The following is a 19813-nucleotide window of genomic DNA, read 5'->3' as shown; positions in this document are numbered from 1 at the left end:
ATCTTTTGCACAATTGTTTGGCTTAGAACCAGATTATTGTTTTCTAGCGCTTGGTATCTGGCTTCCTGCTCCTCGGCCACCTTTAAGCTCTTTAGGATCACATCCTTATGGGTTGCTTCTGTCACTGTGAGGTGCTCTTGCAATGTCTGTACTTGGTTGATAGCCTCTTGAACTTGCTTCCATAATGCGGCATTGTGGTCATGAAGCATGTGGGTTGTGAGGAGATGGCACCGCCACATACATGTTGCTCTTGCTCTCAAAGGAAAGGACTTGTTGCTGCGGCCCCTTCCAGTCTAGCGTGTGGCAGATTCAAGAGCTCGTCCAGTCCCTCCACAGTTTCTTGAAAGAATCTTTCATAATCCAAATTATGGAGGAAGGATCTTTTTGGTATCACCTCTTCATCCTTTAGGCATCTCCTTTTGCTGGGACTTAGTGTGGTGTATCAACCCGTGGTCGTTTTCCTGTAATCTAGTGGCTCTTCTGTGAGTTGCACTATTGGGAGCGATGTAGCTTCTTCGAGTCCTTGGGGCTCTCCTGTGGCAATGTTTATGGTTCAAGCTCTTTTTGTAATTCAGCAGAAGAGCAGGTGTGTCTGACATTGTTGAATTCTTTAGGGGAGACAAATTCTTGAAGATTAATTTTGCAGGGGTCTCTGCGGCTTCCTGGTCGGATGTTTCTGAGGTCGACATCTGTACATTGAGAAAAAGGTCGTCCATAGACTGGTGGGGACATGTGCCACACCTTGTTTTTTTTTTTTGGGGTATCAAGGTTAATTTTGATGGGAAGTGTGTTAGTGGTGTAAGCAAGTAATGGGGGTATAAGTGCTGTGACATGACATGGTCCAAATTCTCGTGATTGGGTTAAGCACCGTGGAAGTGCAGGTGTTAAGGCCGTGAAAGGGAAATTTGTGAAAGTGCAGGCCGTGAAGAGTAATCCCGTGAGATGGGGTAAACCCGTGAAGTTCAGTTCTGTGAACTGGGTAATTCCGTGAAATGGTGGAATTCTGTAAAAGTGCAGGCCCTGTGAAGGGTAATCCCGTGAGATGGGGTAAACCTATGAAGTTCAGTTCCGTGAACTGGGTTAGTTCCATGAAAGTTAGTTTCGTGAAATGGTGAAATTCTGTGAAATTGAATTCCATGAATGTGCAGGCCGTGAAGGGTAATCCCGTGAAATGGGGTAAACCCCTGAAGTTCAGTTCCATGAATTGGGGTAATTCTGTGAAAGTTAGTTTCGTGAAATGGTGGAATTCCGTGAAAGTGCAGGCCATGAAGGGTAATCCTGTGAGATGGGGTAAACTTGTGAAATTACAGGTTCTGAGCTATGAACTAGTGAAGTTTTATGTTTGATTAATTTTATTTCATGAATGCATGATGTTATTGAACCACAGAGTGCGGGGTTTGTGCAATGATGATAACGAAAGACATTGTCGACAAGGGCAATCAATGATTTCAAATCTTTTAATTTTATGTCTATGAAGAAAAGATTTAAAAACATGAAAATAAAGAAAATGCAAGGGAAAGGCACAAGCTCCCACCTCAAACCCGTATGTGTCGATTTTGCACTCGATGAAGTAAGGAGGAAAGCGATGAGAGAAAGGCTCGATGCTTGTGTTGCGCACACGATGAACGACGAATGTAAAATGACAAAAAAGGAAGGAATTTTGATTTTATGGCGCAGCTGTTGGACTGGGCAGCTACCTTAGTGAAGAATGCCATGTGTCTTCCTACTATTGGTCAAGGGGCTACTTTTTGTATAGGGATTTTGTATAGGGATTGCAAATTTGATGCCTTTTTTGCTACATGAGCTGATGTCACCGTGCTTGGTGTTTCTATATCCTCAATCATGGCCTGCTTCCCTATGTTTATCGGGCTCCATAAAAGTATGGAAATGACATTGTTGTCCTCGTTCAATAGTGCTGTCCTCTTCTCCCATTGGATATTATAGTTATTGTGCAAATCCAAGATCGCCCCAGGATCATTTCCTCCTCCATCAAACCTGCAAGCATGACAAACACCTTTCCAACCAAGGAATTATTTCTGATGAAAACATTAATACTTAGAAATCCCTCAGCTTTTGTAGTTGTCAAGTGCACACTACGCACTTGTGCATTGATGGTTTCAAGGTACGGTTTATCTAAAGCTACCCATGTCTCATATGAGATCAGGTTATGACTTGATCCCATATCTATCAATGTAATGCTTGTTGCATGACTTTTAGCCATAGAGATTTCCACCCTAATACTCGCCCACTATCATTGGGACACCAACACAAATAAAAAGTTATAAAGTATCCCCAAGCTCCAAAATCACAATGGTGGCTAAACGTCTTCTTGGAGCCCAAGATTATCCCCCCAATGACTTAATTTGGGCACCCAAAGCTACCAAACATTAGAAACAATACACCCAATAATCCAATAAACCTCAAGCCAAAATAAAATGAGAATAAAATATCTTTCAGACAAAGAGACTCCAATTGTAACTTACCAACCAAAGAAGATAAGTGCTCGACAAGTGTGGGTAACAAAGGTGTTACTTTTAGCTCAAGGTTATTATGAGGGAACATCATTTGTTTGGATTCCAAAAAGAAAACTTGCACCATTATTTACCCTCTATCTGACAAGCCCATAACTCACCTTGAGACTAAATAGGACCTCATCCAAAGTGTTGACAGAATTGTCACACAACGTCCATTTTTCGATGTTATCTCACAAGCCAATCCTAGTGAGAATTCCTCCCACATAAATGTTGTGCAGTTAACAAATCTCTTAAAAGGACCTCACATGGTGAGATTGGCCTTACAATTGATTAAACTACTTCTTTCTAGGAAACTTTTATGCAAAAAGATAACGACTTGCTCATAACTGTGCTAAACATTTTGTTCCTGGTACTATTGTAGATTCCCAAAGAGAGACTTTCATAGAAATTAAAGATATTATTGAAAGTTAATTCACCATTGACACTATTTTCTTTTATTTGAACACCCAAGCTTGTGCAAGAGTAGCACACTCACGCACCAAGCACATAGGATAGAGGCCTCATCGTTGATATTGAAGACTAGTGGATCACACACACACACACTCACACACAAGAAACAACATGCACATAAAAAGGCAAGAGAGCAAGAGAGCTTGGGCATAAGGAAGCAAGAGCACAATGTCATTCAACACTCAAGGGATTCTCCCTTTCTCATTAGAGAAATTAACTTATATACAAGAGAGTTATAAGCTTGGGCATCCACACCTAATAATTAGTTGGGTACCTAACTTATTACTTAACCATATCTAGGCTAGTCTAAGTACGCATTGGGTGGATGCGGGCTCTTTTACTTGGCTCGGTCATCCCTTGAGTATAGCATTAAGTAAAATCACGTGGGATTACAATGATTGGAAAGAGTTATTAATTCACACTTAGACACATTCTTGAGGGTGGAGTGACATTTTAGGCGATGCCCATTATATATGTACATCCTTTAGTGACTCTCAAGTGTTTCTATATGTTCTTAGCTCATTGTAGATAGCTCATCTTCACTCATGTCTAATGCACACACCCATTGTAATATTGTAGAGCCATTGCGTTATCCATGTAGGTGGTCCTCATTAACCTTAGGTCAACATTCCCCCCTTCCTATTTGACTCTTGTATATGAGTGGATGTGTCAGAGAGTGTGAGAGATTATTGGTGTCTTGAGAGGCTAGCATGGTCTCTTCTCTCTTGAGGCTCCCAAGCTCTACATAGGCAACTCTCATGATGACAATGGGAGGTGGGTCTTCTTAAGTGCAAGCTGATGTCAAAGCACTCTATCTCTTCTCAAAAGATGATGAGTGAGCATCCAAGTTTCCCATGATAAAAGAAAGGTAAGTGCACTTCACCTCATGGGCTTCTTCTTTGGCCCTCATGCCTTATTCTTGGACTTACAAGCGCTCGGCTCGGTAGGGACCTCGTTGGGCATCTCCTCCGACCCTCGTGCCTCATTCTTGGACTTAGGTGACTCGATAGGGACCTCGTTCGGCCTCTCTTTTGGCCCTCATGCCTCCTTCGTAGACTTACAGAGCAGGTGACTCGATAGGGGCCTCATTGGGCCTCTCCTCTGGCCCTCATACCTTCTTCTTGGACTTACATGATGCGATAGGGACCTCGTTGGGCCTCTCCTCTGGCCCTCATGTTGCCTTATTTTTTAATGTTTTTTTAATTCATACAATATTTCAAGGCAACATACAACAATGGATGTATTTTTAATTGGCAAATTACTCACCATCTATGTTTATTAGGTCGTCCACCCCCCCGAGTTTTCCACAGAGGTGAAGGATGCATTCCATGTACTCCATGTAGTAGGCATAGATGAGTTGGATTATCAAAGCCAATATGTCGTATGCCATATGTGTGCTTCTTTTAACGTGCTCATGAAATCTGTTAGACTTTTAATTGCCTTCTTAAATTTCTTATGTGATTTAGATTGTGCAAGGCATGCAAGATTCCTTTGAACTCATTCTCCAATGATAGTGCACAATACGGCTTACGGTGACCCCTTTGCATTATAGTGCTTACACAAATAGAATTGACAATTTTTTGAGTGGTTATCCTTGTGATGACACCACTCACACTTTCTCCTCATTTTTAGTGTTTGATTTGATCAAAGGCCCCGCAACTAGTGTACCACACTAGCACAAGACCAAATATGCTCCCAACAAGTAAATCTTGGTGCAATACCAAGGTTCTTGTCGTTCACATGCAAGGCTGTCTGATCTTAACTTTTAGTGTTCATTTTATGAAATACCTCTTGCTTATGTGTATTTCCCATGCCGTGAAACTTACGCACGCTTAAAATCTCTCAAGGTGGAGTCTAAAAAAAACTCTTTTGATGGTTCTCGGAATGCCCTAACAAGAGATGAGATGCTTGTACTCCAAAAAAATATGGTGGGCAGGTCCAATTTATCATAGAGATTGCTAAAGAGAGCAAACATGGAGATCAGGTGGTGGATGCCCAAAAAGGGGTTGGATTGAAACCCACTTTGAATAGTAAGGTGTTGCACCTCCCTGCTTGCAAGCAAGTCTCTCTTGGGAATGCAATTTTGTAGAAGCGAGAAAAGCTGTTTTAATAGCATACCTCTGTTGGCACCAAGCTAGTGGAAGTTTGGTGACCAAACAGTGTAGTCCAGCTTCCATGCTTGCTAACCAACGATGATGTTGTTGTTGATACCAATGCTAAAGAGAGCAAACATGGAGATCAGGTGGATGCCAAAAAGGGGTTGGATTGAAACCCACTTTGAATAATAAGGTGTTGCACCTCCCTGCTTGCAAGCAAGTCTCTCTTGGGAATGCAATTTTGTAGAAGCGTGTGAAGCTGTTTCAATAGCATACCTCTGTTGGCACCAAGCTAGTGGAAGTTTGGTGACCAAACAGTGTAGTCCATCTTCCATGCTTGCTACCAACAACGACGATGTTGTTGTTGATACCAATGCTTACGATGTGGTCTGCTGCATCATGGTTGCAAAATTTGGTGGGCCACCCAAGACATTGGATCAGTGTTCCAGAAAAAGTATTTTTCCAAAAAGTGAAAAACCTTTATCTAGAAATTATTTATAAAAAGAAAATCTTGAAATCCCAAGGTTTTAGTTCTATAACTTCTCAAAATCTAGAGGTATGTGCAACATAAGCTTGATGGACCACAACCAAGAATTGGTGGAAATTGGCATGTTAAAAAATGAAGGTGACCTTTCTTGGAATCAAATTAAGAATATGTTGGCATGTCAGAAAATGAAGGCGACCTTTCTTGGAATCAGATTAAGGATATGTTGGAGTTGCTACCTCCTCTCCGCTCATAGCCATACCAAGATGAATGGGTTTTTCTTATACATGGGGGAACCACCCATTGGAAGCTTATCATGAGGAATTCATCCATCTATCCAAATATGCCCCTATTATGTTAGATGAGCAACTTTTGAGTAATAGGCTTAGAACCCCCTCTCTGATGAGGAGAGATTGAATCCCTAAAGTCGTCCATTAATAATGGATGCTAACATCAGGGCTAAGGCCAAACTCAAGAACCTTTGGCCAAGCTGACCCCCTTTACCCCCATTCAAAGGTAAAAAGAGATCTTTCCATCCCAATGTTGGATGCCAAGTCTACACAATAACTGACCCTTTGGAGCAAGAATCTTTGATTAGTGATGCCCATGCAATTTCCCTCATAGATGAAGAAGAAAATGACTAGGGCCAGATTCATGTTGGTGTTGAAGCTAGAGGGCAAAACATGTAGAGTTCTATGATCAAAGTTGAGGGATCGCATCGAGGTACCCCATTTACCCTTCTCATCGATTCCGAGAGTATTCATGTCTCCATCATGTGTGAAAAAGAAATCTCAACACTAAAAAATATGCTCATGGGATTAATAAAGTGAAATTAGCTAGTGGTAGAGGGAATAGACCATATGAAAACCGAGAACCCTAAGTTTACCATTTTCTGGAGTGAAACCTCTCAAAAATCAAGCTATTACCTTTAGAAATGTATGATGGAATCTTGGGAATGGATTGGCATGTAGTAGTAAAGTAACTGACATCTTATGTGTAATCAGGGAATTGTGACTTCTTTTAGGAATGTATGATGGAATCTTGGGAATGGATTGTCTTATAGCAAAGTAAGCTAACATCTTGTGTTGTAGTTAGGGAGTTGTGACTTCTTTTAGGGATGATTCATTAAGCAGGTTTCTACTTTGATCAAAGGGATGATTCGTTGTTGTGACTTCTTTTAGGGATGATTCATTTAGAGGGATACAATCCAGAATAACCTTAGTGAGTATGCTGATGTGTTTCTCGATGAGCTTACTCATTTTCCACCTTTGCAAAAAGTAGATCATTAAATTAGTCGAACCATGTGCTAGTCCAGTTGCAATCAGAGCCTATAAAATGTTTATGCTTGAAGTAATAGAATTTAAGGATCATCAACTAAAGTAACTCATAGACCAGAGATTTGTATGCCCTAGTGTGTCTCCATGGGGAGCTCCTATTTATTTCAAAAGAAGAAGGATGGTTCTGTTAGATTGTGCATGGATTGTAGAGGCCTTAACTAGTGTACCATTAAGAATAAATACAATATACCTTGTATTGATGAAATTCTTAATAGACTTCATGGTGCCCGTTATACTTCACCAAGTTAGATTTAAAGTCAAGATATTATCAAATTAGGATTAAGAAATAAGATATACCTAAGATTGTTTTTGTTGAAATATACAAGTGAATAGGGTGTGCACGGGAACAAGCCCTTGGTTAGAGGCTATAAAAGAGAATCTGTAAATGTGAGAGAACTTGTGAAAAGGTGAGAAGAATCTACTGGGAGAGAATAAAGGGTAGCATGAGAAGATTTAGGAAGTGTGGAGATATTCTGGGAGAGGTGGAGAGAATCAAGCAAAAGAGGTGGAGTGAATCAAGGAGAAATCAGTGGGATTAGATGCTTGGATGTAAACTCTATAAATTGAGGCATTGGCCTAATGAGAACTTGCTGGTTTTTGATTATCCATGTCTACATTAAGCTATTAGTTAATTACTCACTAATCATATCTTAATTATCGTCTAATCACTTTATTAATGATGTTGATTCTAGCATTTGATCCACCATAGCTCATCACATTGCTGTAATTTTAACATGGTATCAGAGCCTAGCCTAGAATCCATCAAGTTTATGAGCCCATTATCTAGTTAATCAAGATTAGTAGATAATTAGAAAATAATCAAAATTTTAGTTATTTTCAAGAAGCCTTATGTACCCCCAGCTGGTCGAGGAGCTCTATCTCCTTGCACACATCAAATTAGCTCAAACCCTTCTAGCCCAACATAGCTAACTCACTTATGCTCCAGCCAAGCTAATCAGAAGCCCAAACCGCCAAGAAACGCAACCGATTTTTGCTGATTAGTGGGCACCATTTTTTTGAGGAAAATTTGATATCTCTGCTGCTCCAGATCAAATGGGTCTAATTCCTCTTAGCCCCGGGGGTTTTCAAGCATGCTCTACAAGTCGGTGAAGTCAGAATTTTATTTCATCAAGTCTACAGTGAGATCCAAGCTCTTCATCAAATTTACAGGTGACTTTGGTAAAACAGAGATTAAGCATTCAATGTTTGGTCAAATCTTGTGTTTCTTGGCTTAATCCTCTACTAGACTGATTGCTATTGATGGCCTTGAAAGGATTTGAGCTCATTTGAACTCTAAGGCCTCAGATTTGGGCTCCTCGCATACTCTATTTTTTGCATACAAAATAGAGGATTAATTTGCTAATTAGTGATTAATCAATATTAATCATTGTATTTCGGTGCAATTGAGGGTTCAAATTAACCATTAGGTATCTGATACAGATCCCTATAACTTCAGATTGCATTTCGGAGATGGTTTGATACTCCAACCATTCCGTACAAATTGGTTACCCTTGATTTAATGTATTCTGGTAAAATAATGCTGATAAATTTGTGGTAATCATCATTTTGCATTTAACACTTGGTTAATGCCTAAAAATCACACTCAAATTCAAGATTATTCATAGCCAGAGTTGCATTTGGAATGTGCATAAGAATGAATGCTATATGCATTATGTATTGGGCACATTACATCAGTGTAAAAATGGGATCAGACACTGCCCTTGCCCAGAATAAGGCAAGAGGTAAGACCTCCCGCATAGATTTGGGTTTGCATTGCATAATGATACAAGATAAACATCAAAAGCCCAAAAGAACTGTCAACAAAACATTTGAACATGTTGCTCACATGGAGCAAGAAGAACTGACGGACAAGCTTGGAGAGAATCAAGCAAAAGAGGTGGAGTGAATCAAGGAGAAATTAGTGGGATTAGATGCTTGGATGTAAACTCTATAAATTGAGGCATTGGCCTAATGAGAACTTGCTGGTTTTTGATTATCCATGCCTACATTAAGCTATTAGTCAATTACTCACTAATCACGTCTTAATTATCATCTAATCACTTTGTTAATGATGTTGATTCTAGCATTTGATCCACCATAGCTCATCACATTGCTGTAATTTTAACAGTTTTTAACTCTAGATATGGACATTATGAGTTTTTGGTTATGCGATTTGTGTTAACTAATGCACTAATAACCTTCAACCATTGATGGAAAATGTGTATCGAGAACGAATGGATGAGTTCATTCTTGTTTTTTTTGATGATATTTTTATTACTTTAAGAGTAAAGCTGAGCATGAGAACCATTTTCAAAAAGACCTAGAGATCCTAAGAGAAAATTAGCTTTATGCCCAAAGAAGCAAGTGTGTGTATTCTTTGCTACTAAACTCACCTACTTGGGATTTGTGGGTACCGAGAGAGGAATCACTCTTGAACCAAAAAAGGTTGAAGCTACTATCATTCATTGGTAGACTCCAAAATCACTTAGGGAAGTTTGTGGATTCTTAGGATTAACAGGTTGGTGCCGTATTTTTATTAAAGATTATGCTACGGTAGCTACCCTGCTTATAGGAATGCTTAGGAAGGAATTTCAAGTAGATCCTAGAGCATCATAGTAGCTTTGATAAGCTAAAGGGTATCTTGGCAACCTTCCCTATTTTGAAACTTTTGAATTTCTCTCAACCCTTTGAGGTGGTAGTAGATGCAGTGGTAATTTAATGTAGGAAGGTCACCTTATAGCTTATGAATCTAGGAAGCTCCAACCCTATGAAAAGAATTATCCAACCTTATAGCTTATGAATCTAGGAAGCTCCAACCCTATGAAAAGAATTATCCAACCCATGACCTTGAATTATTGGATGTTGTACATGCTTTTAAGATTTGGAAGCATTATTTATTGGGTAGCAAATTTTAGTTAGTGTGATTGATCACAAGAGCCAAAAATGTATTTTTACTCAACCACAGTTAAAACATGAAGCAAAGGAGATGAATTAAAATTTTGCACGAGTATGATTTTGAGATTAAGTTTAGACTAGGGAAAGAAAATGTACTGGAAGATGCTCTTAGTAGGAAATCTTTTGTTGTTGCCATCTTTATACCATCTAAGTTAATTGTAGCTCAATTGTCTAACTTAATACTACTTGATTAAACCTCCTTATCAAACCTAGGGAAAGAAAATGTACTAGAAGATGCTCTTAGTAGGAAATCTTTTGTTGTTGCCACCTTTATACCATCTAACTTAATTGTAGCTCGATTGTCTAACTTAATACCTTATTAAACCTCATGATCAACCAGACAAGGCCTGACATGAGGCCAAATTTTTAGACTATTCTTTAGAAACTTCACCAAGGAGAAGAAAGGCCTAAGAGAGAAGGATTCGTATTAAAAAAAGGAAACTATAGAAACATGTCAACATTACATCCTCTAAATCGAGGTTATGCTTCCAAGTGAAAATAAAACCAAGTTCATTCACATAAAGCTTCCAAATACAACTCTTTATTTAGAACTATTGGTACACAATCTTGTTTACTTCCATGGGCTTTGCTTGTCCTTTGGGATGAATGCACAAAATAAGCAAACAATTATGCTTGACGGGGGTAGCAAAGGGACATAGGGACCTCATCTCCACACATTCCTTACCACTCTTCTCCACCTGCCCCATTACCTATGAGCCTCTTAGGTCAAGTGTCTCGTCATGGCCACTCGGTGTTCCAAGGAGGCCCCATTTTGAGGTGTTATGCCAAATATGTCCGCCTTGGCTCCTTTTACAATGTTGTCATCATGGGCACAACGTCCGGAACTCGTGATGCCACTATTCTCACTTGCACCTACACCATTTGGTAGAGCTCTCCATATGTAGCCACCTTCCTTCTTCCATTAGCGCTGCGATGCCCTTTTTGATGTAATCCATCTCTTGTAATGACAAAAAAATGTTGATTTACGCATTATTATGATGCACTTTTGTGCACTTAAATTAAAGCTATGACATTGTTTTTTGGTTTTGTTGTAGTATTTTAGATAATCGAATTAATAATAGAGAGAGACTGAGAGGGAGAGAGAGAGTGTTTGAGTGAAAGAGACAAAGTAATCCATCTCTTGTATTGACAAAAAAATATTGAGTTACACATTGTTGTGATGCACTTTTGTACACTTAAATTATAGCTACAACATTGTTTTTTGGTTTTGTTATAACATTTTAGATAATTGAATTAATGATAGAGAGAGACAGAGCAAGATGGAGAGAGACGAAGAGAAAGTGTTTAAGTTAAAGAGAAAAGTAACCCATCTCTTGTAATGACAAAAAAATATTGAGTTACACATTATTGTGATGCACTTTTGTACACTTAAATTATAGCTATGACATTGTTGTTTGGTTTTGTTTGTAACATTTTCAATAATTGAATTAATAATAGAGAAAGACAGAGCAAGATGGAGAGGGATGGAGAGGAAGAGAGAGTGTTTGAATGAAAGAGAGAAAGTTTGAGTGAGAGGGAGACTATGTTGTTGTCTTTGTATACCGTAAGTCATGTGCATACACACTTGATATTTAATATGCTTTCAAAAGTTATCTTTATATTGAATTTCTGAGACCTTATAAATAGAATAGAGTTGCCATTTTTCACTACTCTTATTTGAGTATTTGCAAGCATCTTAGTTAAAGCTCTTGCATCTTTCATGCACCTCAAAGAAAAAGAACCAAGATCAGATGCCCTTTTGGAGGCATGGACATCAACGTCTGAAGTGCAGGAGCTCTACAAGAAGCTCACAACAGAGAAGGTGATAGACATTGCAGACAACAACATGCTAGAGGTGAAAGCGGTAATAGCCATTGGGATGTGGAGAACATTTGGCATCATTGAAAAGGCAAAAGAGGCTTCTCTTGGAGGAGACGTTGCTAACTTCATTGTAAATTTAGGGTAGTCGGAGAAGTCCAACATGATGCTTAAGGTCCCACATGCTTTCATGTATTATTGCTTGTGTTCAACATCTCGTAGGTGTTTTTTATAATATGTTATAGTCTTCTAATTATGCTTTGGAATATAATGGAAGTTTCATCTCTCTATGGTGTCTTTGTAAAAAAGTAGCAATGATAGTAGCCCATGAAAGTAAACAAAATTGTGTACTCATGCTCTTTCATGTATTGTTGCTTGTGTTAACATCTCGTAGGTGTCTGTCATAATATGTTGCAGTCTTGTAATTTTTCTTTGGAATATAATGAAAGTTTTATCTCTCTATGGTGTCTTTGTAAAAAAGTAGCAATGATAGTAGTCCATGAAAGTAAACAAGATTGTGTACACACATGCTTTCATGTATTGTTGCTTGTATTCAACATCTCATAGGTGTTTGTCATAATATGTTGTAGTCTTGTAATTTCATAATGGAAGTTTCAACTCTCTATAGTGTCTTTGTCAAAAAGTAGCAATGATAGTAGCCCAAGGTGTTTTGTGCTCACCATCTCGTAGATGTTGGTCATAATATGCAAAAGTCTTGGAATATATTGGGTAATATTGGAAGTTTCATCTTTGTACGTTATCTTTTTAAAAAAACATACTATGAAATCGAAGTACATCGAGAGAAGAGAGAAAGAGAGAGAGCGAAACAATAGAGAGAGAAATCGCTCGCCTTAAAACCAAAAAATGCTCATTAACAAAATACACCCGTTCAAGGAAAAGTATTTAAACTTCCAAAATTTCTCTAATTCCTATTTTGCTTGTCATGGATTCTCTACATGAGTCTCCCAAATTTTGAATTAAATATATTTTGTGTGTTCCTTCAACAATGCTTCATCACTCTCTCTTTACTCCTCCTGCTTAGAGCAAGGGGAGAGGAGGGAATGCTTGTCTCTATATAGACCAATGTAGACTATCATTAAACTCTTAAATCAACCTTGATGTACATGGATACACAAATATAGATTGGACTAGTAGTGTCTCAGATAAAAGATTTACTAACGACTATATGTTTTCTTTTGGAAGTGTTGTTAGTTGAAGAGCAACAAGGAGCAACCTACAATCGCTTTGTCGACTAGAGGCCTAGTATAAGGGTGCTGCTATGGTGACATGTGAGGTAGCTTGGTTATGGAAGCTAGTTACAAAAATGGATAAGCCCATGGATATTATTGTAATTTTTTGTGATAACATGAGTAGCCATATAGTTGGCCAAAAACTTAGTGTATCATGCTAGGATGAAGCACATTGAGATGCATTAATACTTGTGAGGGGGAAGGTTCTAACAGGTGATGTGGATTTAGTTTATGTCAGCACAGAGGATCAGGTACCTGATATATTCATAAATGCATTGGATACAGAGAAGCTTCGTAGGTTGAGGAGTTTACTTGGAGTACATGGTATGGAGGTGATATATTGACCTGAACTAGTATGGATATGCATGACACATGAGGATGATAGCTCTGTACTTAAACCACTCTTCACTTTTTTTTCCAGATCCTTAATGGTACTCTTTGTGTGTGTGCACAAACGCACGCACGTGTGAAGAAGAAAGCTTGCAAGGAGCCTCCCTCTCATTCTTCTTATTTTTGATGCGCTCTTCATCTAGAAATATCACATAAAAATATATATAGTACACACATCATATGACAATATCATATAGGATATAATCTACACTTATCACATTAAGTTAATTTGGATCACATGTATTTTCTTTCACTAAGAGAGACATAGAGAAAGAGAGAGAGTGAGTGTTTGTGCCAATGTGTTTTTAGAGAGGGGACGTTTCTAAAGTTGATTAATGTTATAAATTTATAAGCACTTATCTCCTAAAAGAATGTGTGTAACCTTAAAGAGTAAAGCCAAATGCAAACAACATATCACTATGTTAGAAAGTAATGCTTTGTAATAATATGCCTTGAAGTCCAAGAAATCAAACAAAAATAAAAGATCCATACACCATACTACATATAATCTATATCTTTATTAAGGTACTTTTGATGTGGACAAAAAGCTTTGTTGTTATATTTTGAATTTATGAGAGAGAAATTGAGAGAGAGAGAGAGAGAGAGAGAGAGAGAGAGAGAGAGCAAAGAAAGAAAATCATATTAAAATCTATAGAATGCCATGAGAGACTACGTAAATGAAAGACCATGTAAATCTTGAGCTAAATCCATGGCCTAAATATAATAGACATAAAACAAAAACTTCTCTGATCACCTTGAAAATATGCACTATCAAACATCAAGTACAATCACCTTCATTAAAAATAATATAGTATTGCTGTTTTTTTGGGCATTGGCTTGGTATTTTCTTTGGGTTTACTAAAATCCTCAATGAGCGTTCTACCTTCACGTTAGATTGCACAACAAACTTGAGAGAGAGAGAGAGAGAGAGAGAGAACTACCAACCTCCATTAAACATGTAGGACGTGGCACAGGCAAGGTGCTCTCTCTCTAGAGTTTTGACCAAGCTCTTTAAGTGGTGACCCAATACTAAGATGTCGCAGAACCACACCACCAAATTTGTGAGGCCAGCTTTGGAGAAGAAGCTTCCCAAGAGAAATTGGAATGCTTGACTAGCTGAGTTTTGGGGAAGATTTTAATGTGGAAGTGATATTGCCCGTCCAAGCTAAGACATCTTGACATGATTTATCAAAGCATTCATACTCTACATGTTGGCTAAGTACAATGAGCATGCAGCCACAAACAGAATATGACCCATCAGCTGAAACGACCCAGCATTCAAGGGTTTCCCCACGGTTTCCACCTATCTTCATCAGCCTTGAGCCCAGGTGTATCTGTCCCTTAGTCCAGGAATGGTCCTTGGTTAGCCAGAGAGGGGTCTCCCTATGTTGGCCTTCTCTAGAAATCCGCCCTCTATGCATCATGGACATTAAGTGTATAAATTTAAATTTATATCCCTAAAGCTCAGTGCATAGAGCCTTCCCATGGTCCCTCCCTCTTGCACCACCAAAGAGACTACAAAACTCTCTCTGAACCCCATACTTTCTAGTGTGGGTACCCACAGTAGTAAATGCCATGTCTTAATTTATCTCATTACTGAAGACTCAAAAATCCTGCCAAGATCTCATTACTGAAGACTCAAAAATCCTGCCAAGTTATTTCACATGCTCCTTGCTCTACGTTTCTAAAAATTGCATGTCTAACAAAACACAGCACCTAAATAAACTAAGAAAGGTAGCACATTTCTACTGCCCAGACTTTTTCCAAAGTCATTGCAATAGCTTCATACAAGGCACTTAATGAATGAAACCACAGTGCTTGTGATCGACTTTTAGATGGCATGGAGAGGATGTGGCTTCCCCAGGCCCTTGAACACAGAGCACTTAATTAAGGCCTTTATGGGATTTTAGATTGCAACACAGGAATGTTGCCTCAAGTAAAAATATCACACCATTTGGTAAATAGATATTACACATGATCTAAAGTCTGATAATATACTACATGCAAACACAACACATTGCAGATGGAAATAACTTATAGAGAAGGATTGCAGTGTCTTGTACAATTTCATGTGAGCAAATCATCTAGGTCTATACACATTAACTCTGCAAATGCCATTAATTGAACAATCGCTATCAATCCTTTAAAACTTGTCACCTGTAAAAACCTATCGCCTGCCAAGGTAGAACCCTTTAACAAATGCTTGTGCACACACTGCGCACATGCACCCACCTACTCTTGATCACATTCGCAGACAATCACGATTGCACAAGTTTTATTTTACTCGGGGATTCCTGTCCTGTTAAAGAATCACCAAAATATTCACTGCAGGCTTAGCATCATGAGCTGAAACTCTAATTGTAGTGCGACCATCCAATACAGATGGCAGCGTAAATTAAAAGCCATAAAATCCCGTTAATAGAGATTGTGTCCACTTGAAAAATTGAATGTGATTCTGCAGCTTTAGGCACATACATTTTTGTTCAAAAGGTCAAAAAATCGCAATGACCTCCATGGAGGCAAGTTTGAATTTCAACCAGACGTGGCGCGCACAGAATCTTCTCATGCTTGGGAATAGTAAACCATCGATTACAGCCCCCCAATGCCTGCAAAGTGCTTTTTCATGGCACGGTCTTTCCTGTGATGGTGGTCATACTCCTTCCTGGGACCACCCCTTCCACGGTTATGTGGTGCCCCCCCACGCCCTGACAAGTCACCATGCATAGATCTTGAACTAGTGTGAGGATCGTTTCCCGTTAAACTTTTACCATCTGCAGTTTGCTCTTTAAAAACTGGCACATTGCCACCGTGTCCCAGTCCATGATTTGCCTCCTCTTCTACTCTCTTTAGTGCCTCAGCCTCCTCTACACTAGAGACTGCTACTGAGCCAGCAACTTTGTAGCTATAGTTCTTCCCATCCTTCAAAAAAAACTGCCCCCTTGGCTCATCCCGTCTGCCCCTCCCCCTGCCTCTGGCTGGCTGCAGTTGTGCGTTTCTTTGCGTGTCAGTGGATCTACTGCTAGATTCTCTTGCAGATGTGGCCATTGTTTCACGAGTGCCACTATTGCTCACAGGCCATGTTCCCTTACTGAGCCTATCACTTTTGCCTCCAGTAGACATCTTGTTACTCTGTTCAGAGTCCACCGCAGCTCCCAGTAACGATTTCGACCTAGCCAGATCAACAAGAATCTCTGTCTCTTCAACTCCATCAGCAATGTGTGTGCCAAGGTCATCAAAAGAGTCATCATACTCATCCTCGTACTGGGCAGCATAGGCAGCTGTGCGAAGAGCATCTTCTGCATCATGATCATTAAGCAGAGCTGCGGCATTCTCCTCCCCTTTCTCCTTGCGTACAAACCGCCCTCTCAAATTTTTAGCAGACTCCGCATTGGAGCTTTTAGAAGACAGCCTGCTGCAATCCTCATTAGCACTAGAGCTACTTGCTGACATTGATGAAGAAAGCCTCTGCACTAGGCCCTCTGCATCATCATGCCATTCAGCTGAACCGGATGCATTCCCATGCCTCCTCATTTCTCTTTCTGTAAGAGTGTTTGCGCTTCCTTTCTTCTGTGAAAGTACCTCATCAACCTTCCCCTTGCCTTTATCTTTCACTGACACAGTGGCAGTTAGGACACCAGGTCTAGCTTCCAGAGTCGTGTCTAGGCATTGAAGACTGGGATGGAGAGTACCTTCTAGAATCCTTTGGATAACTTCCTCTGGATTGTTATCATAAGCTTCAAGACAGGCTGCAATAAACCCGTTACCATAGTCGGGGAGGATGTCCTTGATATGACTGATCTTTGATTCATACAAAACATCAACTTCTGGCATTTGAGGACTAGTTGGAAGAAAAACAGAATTGCTTGGCATTGGAGATGAGATGGCAGAAATCGTGTGGCCAATAATTGCTTCAACATAATCATACTGGGCGCTATCCAGGGCAATCAAGCCTGCGAGCAATTAAAGATGTTAGGGTTGAAAGTAAAACCTATACAAACAGAATACTAGGTGGTTAAAAGACTGTGCAAACAGAAAGGCAGAATGGTCGAACCATGGCAAATACTCCCCACACCTATCATCACTAGAGACCTAGCTTGTGTGCATGTGTAAGGGGTTACTTCCTAGATAAAACCATATACTCTCTATTCATAACTTTAAGCAATAAGCCTGCCTCTCTCTATCTCACGGTAGATGGATGCTTGCTTTTCAGCCTAGGATCTATCCTTACTCTAGAAGGCAGCCTTGGAGCTAGTCTGAAAAAAGTCTCTAATAAGCACGCAGAGAAGGTATCATGGGAAGTCCACAATCTGGTATGTTACCCAAATGTGTCATATGCCATTTTGGCCTCTTGCAAACATTAGTACATCCCTCCTGGCCCACCACATCTACTCTTTTCACCACAAAGTCAGTGATTCAAACTATTTAGAAACTCAAGAATGGCAGGGCAAAAGATCATGAAGGCCTGCAGTTGGAGTTGTTTACCTAGGGTTGCACAACCGCAGCTCCAAACACCATTATAACTATTCACAAGGGGATTCCATGCACCCACAAAACTACCAAGTTAATTAGATCACCAGTGAGGCACATCTTAATGACAGGGTAGAGAGACAAATGGTCCAAATCATGGGGCAGGTAGGGTACATCCTCCCGCCTCAGGCCATGACTGAGGAAACCAAGCATTGAGGAGATAGTTATATTGCTGCTTTGTGGATTTTTGCAAGGGGTTCCACAAGCCAAACTGATTGGATGATTGATGCAGTTAGGAGTAGAAGATGAGGTGTTAAGTCACAATCACACTATATTAGCAAGTCATGCACAAAGCACGGCATAGAGCAGGGACTTTCACAGTCAGTGTGGGGCCCATTGGGGTAAAGCAAGCCTGTCCTCTCCCCCACGCTTCATGAGCTTTATATAGATGAGCCAGCAGGTTTCTGACAGATTTGGTGGCAAGGGCTCCACTTAAGCTGATTCAGAGGCGAAAGAAATTCTGTCCTCGCCTCATCCGCACCAACACTCGAAAACAAAACTCCAAAAAATACCATTGACTAATCTCTTCCATGAGATGAATTAGCCACTGATCTCATGCCTGCTCCAAAAGTGTGGACCCCTGATGAGAATCCTTCTATATCAAGGAACCCTAGCAAGCATTGAAGCATTTCCATTCAAGCCTGTATCCGACCTCAGGTCCTTGGCCTCATATGCTCAGACCAACATCTCCCAACTCCAATGTGGTCTCTGCAACTTGGTCCTTCCTATGGAGACCTGTTGCATACTCAAGAAGATGAACTGTGTGATACGTGGAAGTATATATGGCTGCCTGGTCCTTACCAACTTCAGTTTTAGAATAGTGGAAAGCCACATTCAGTGTAAAGACTTCCAAAGATGAGACACTGATACATTCTCACGTGGTGAAGACACAACCACTGACATGTCCTCCGGAGTTACCAAAACCAGTGTAGGAACAAGCAAAGCTGGCAAAAACTATATTGTGCACCAACCAATTGCTTGGATTGAAATGCTTCCTGAGTCACCCCCCACTAAAACTTTGCTTACCCAATGTGGTCTCAACAGTTCATGGGTTGTCACAATTCCTGCCCCTGTGCGGCTGGCTGCCTATTATGTCCCTTGAGGCTACAATCCTCGCTGATCACACAAACTCCTGCATGTGGGCTGCCATGCAGGCTTCCGTGGCTTCCATGTGTGCTCTGACATCATGCTAGAAAACACGGCCACTATTGCTTTTGTGTTATGATGAGCAAAGCTGAAAATTTAACTTAGAAAAGATATCCAAAATTAACTTTTCCCAAACCCTACTATGCTACCCTGAATCTTTAGACTCCTCCGTAAGCAGGCACACAACATACACGGTGACGGGATGGTTGAAAAGAAAATTTTGCTAATATCTGGGTCAAACTAACATAAATCTAATCTGTACCCAACCTTGGGTGTGCTCTCCCGGAGCTACGGGCTCTACCCCTAGTCATGCAACCAACACAATCAAAATGCAAGGGACATTCTACTCGCCCTAGGCTCTGATACCAACTGTAAGACTACTAGTGCTATGAAAGTACTAACAAAGAGACGTTTGCAATGGAAGACTTGCAAACATATTCACACACAAGTAACCTAACTTAAATCTTGTATTATATACGACAAATAAATGTACAACCAATTGTTCAGAAGAAAAAATGGTTAACTGAACTCTAATCTAAAGCCAGGTTACAATACCCTGCTGGTCTTACGCAAACACTGGTTGCAGATGCTTCTCCCTGCTCTTCAAATCGCCTTTGGACTGCTCGTTGAAGAGGCTTCAGTGCAGAACACTTTGATTATTTATAGGGCCAATTCTCAAGTGGTGGCTTGGTCAGCTGTATAATTCAGGTCGACCCACCAAAATAACCTTGTAATAAAGGTCAACCGTCCATATGTGGATGCCCATCTGCTGGCCAGCCCAGATCTGCTGTCCTCCCAGCAGAGTTACTGCCCGTATGCTGCCTGT

General features: G+C 40.0%; 1 protein-coding gene across 2 annotated transcripts in view; it reads right to left on the bottom strand.

The window, feature by feature from the left end:
• Positions 1–15561: 15561 nt before the first annotated feature.
• LOC147618708 (Ubiquitin system component Cue protein) overlaps positions 15562–19813 on the bottom strand; it is a 93040-nt gene continuing 88788 nt past the window's right edge. For both annotated transcript variants that reach the window (XM_086773740.1, XM_086773739.1), the window contains exon 9: positions 15562–17264. In XM_086773740.1, the coding sequence (XP_086629866.1) occupies positions 15904–17264 (1361 nt within the window). In that variant the 3' untranslated portion in view covers positions 15562–15903. The remainder of the gene's footprint in view (positions 17265–19813) is intronic.

This window comes from Cibotium barometz, chromosome 34 (genome assembly GCF_041138505.1).
Source record: "Cibotium barometz isolate CiBa-2024 chromosome 34, ASM4113850v1, whole genome shotgun sequence".
Classification (NCBI taxonomy): domain Eukaryota; kingdom Viridiplantae; phylum Streptophyta; class Polypodiopsida; order Cyatheales; family Cibotiaceae; genus Cibotium; species Cibotium barometz.
This window is presented reverse-complemented; position numbering and strand designations above follow the sequence as displayed.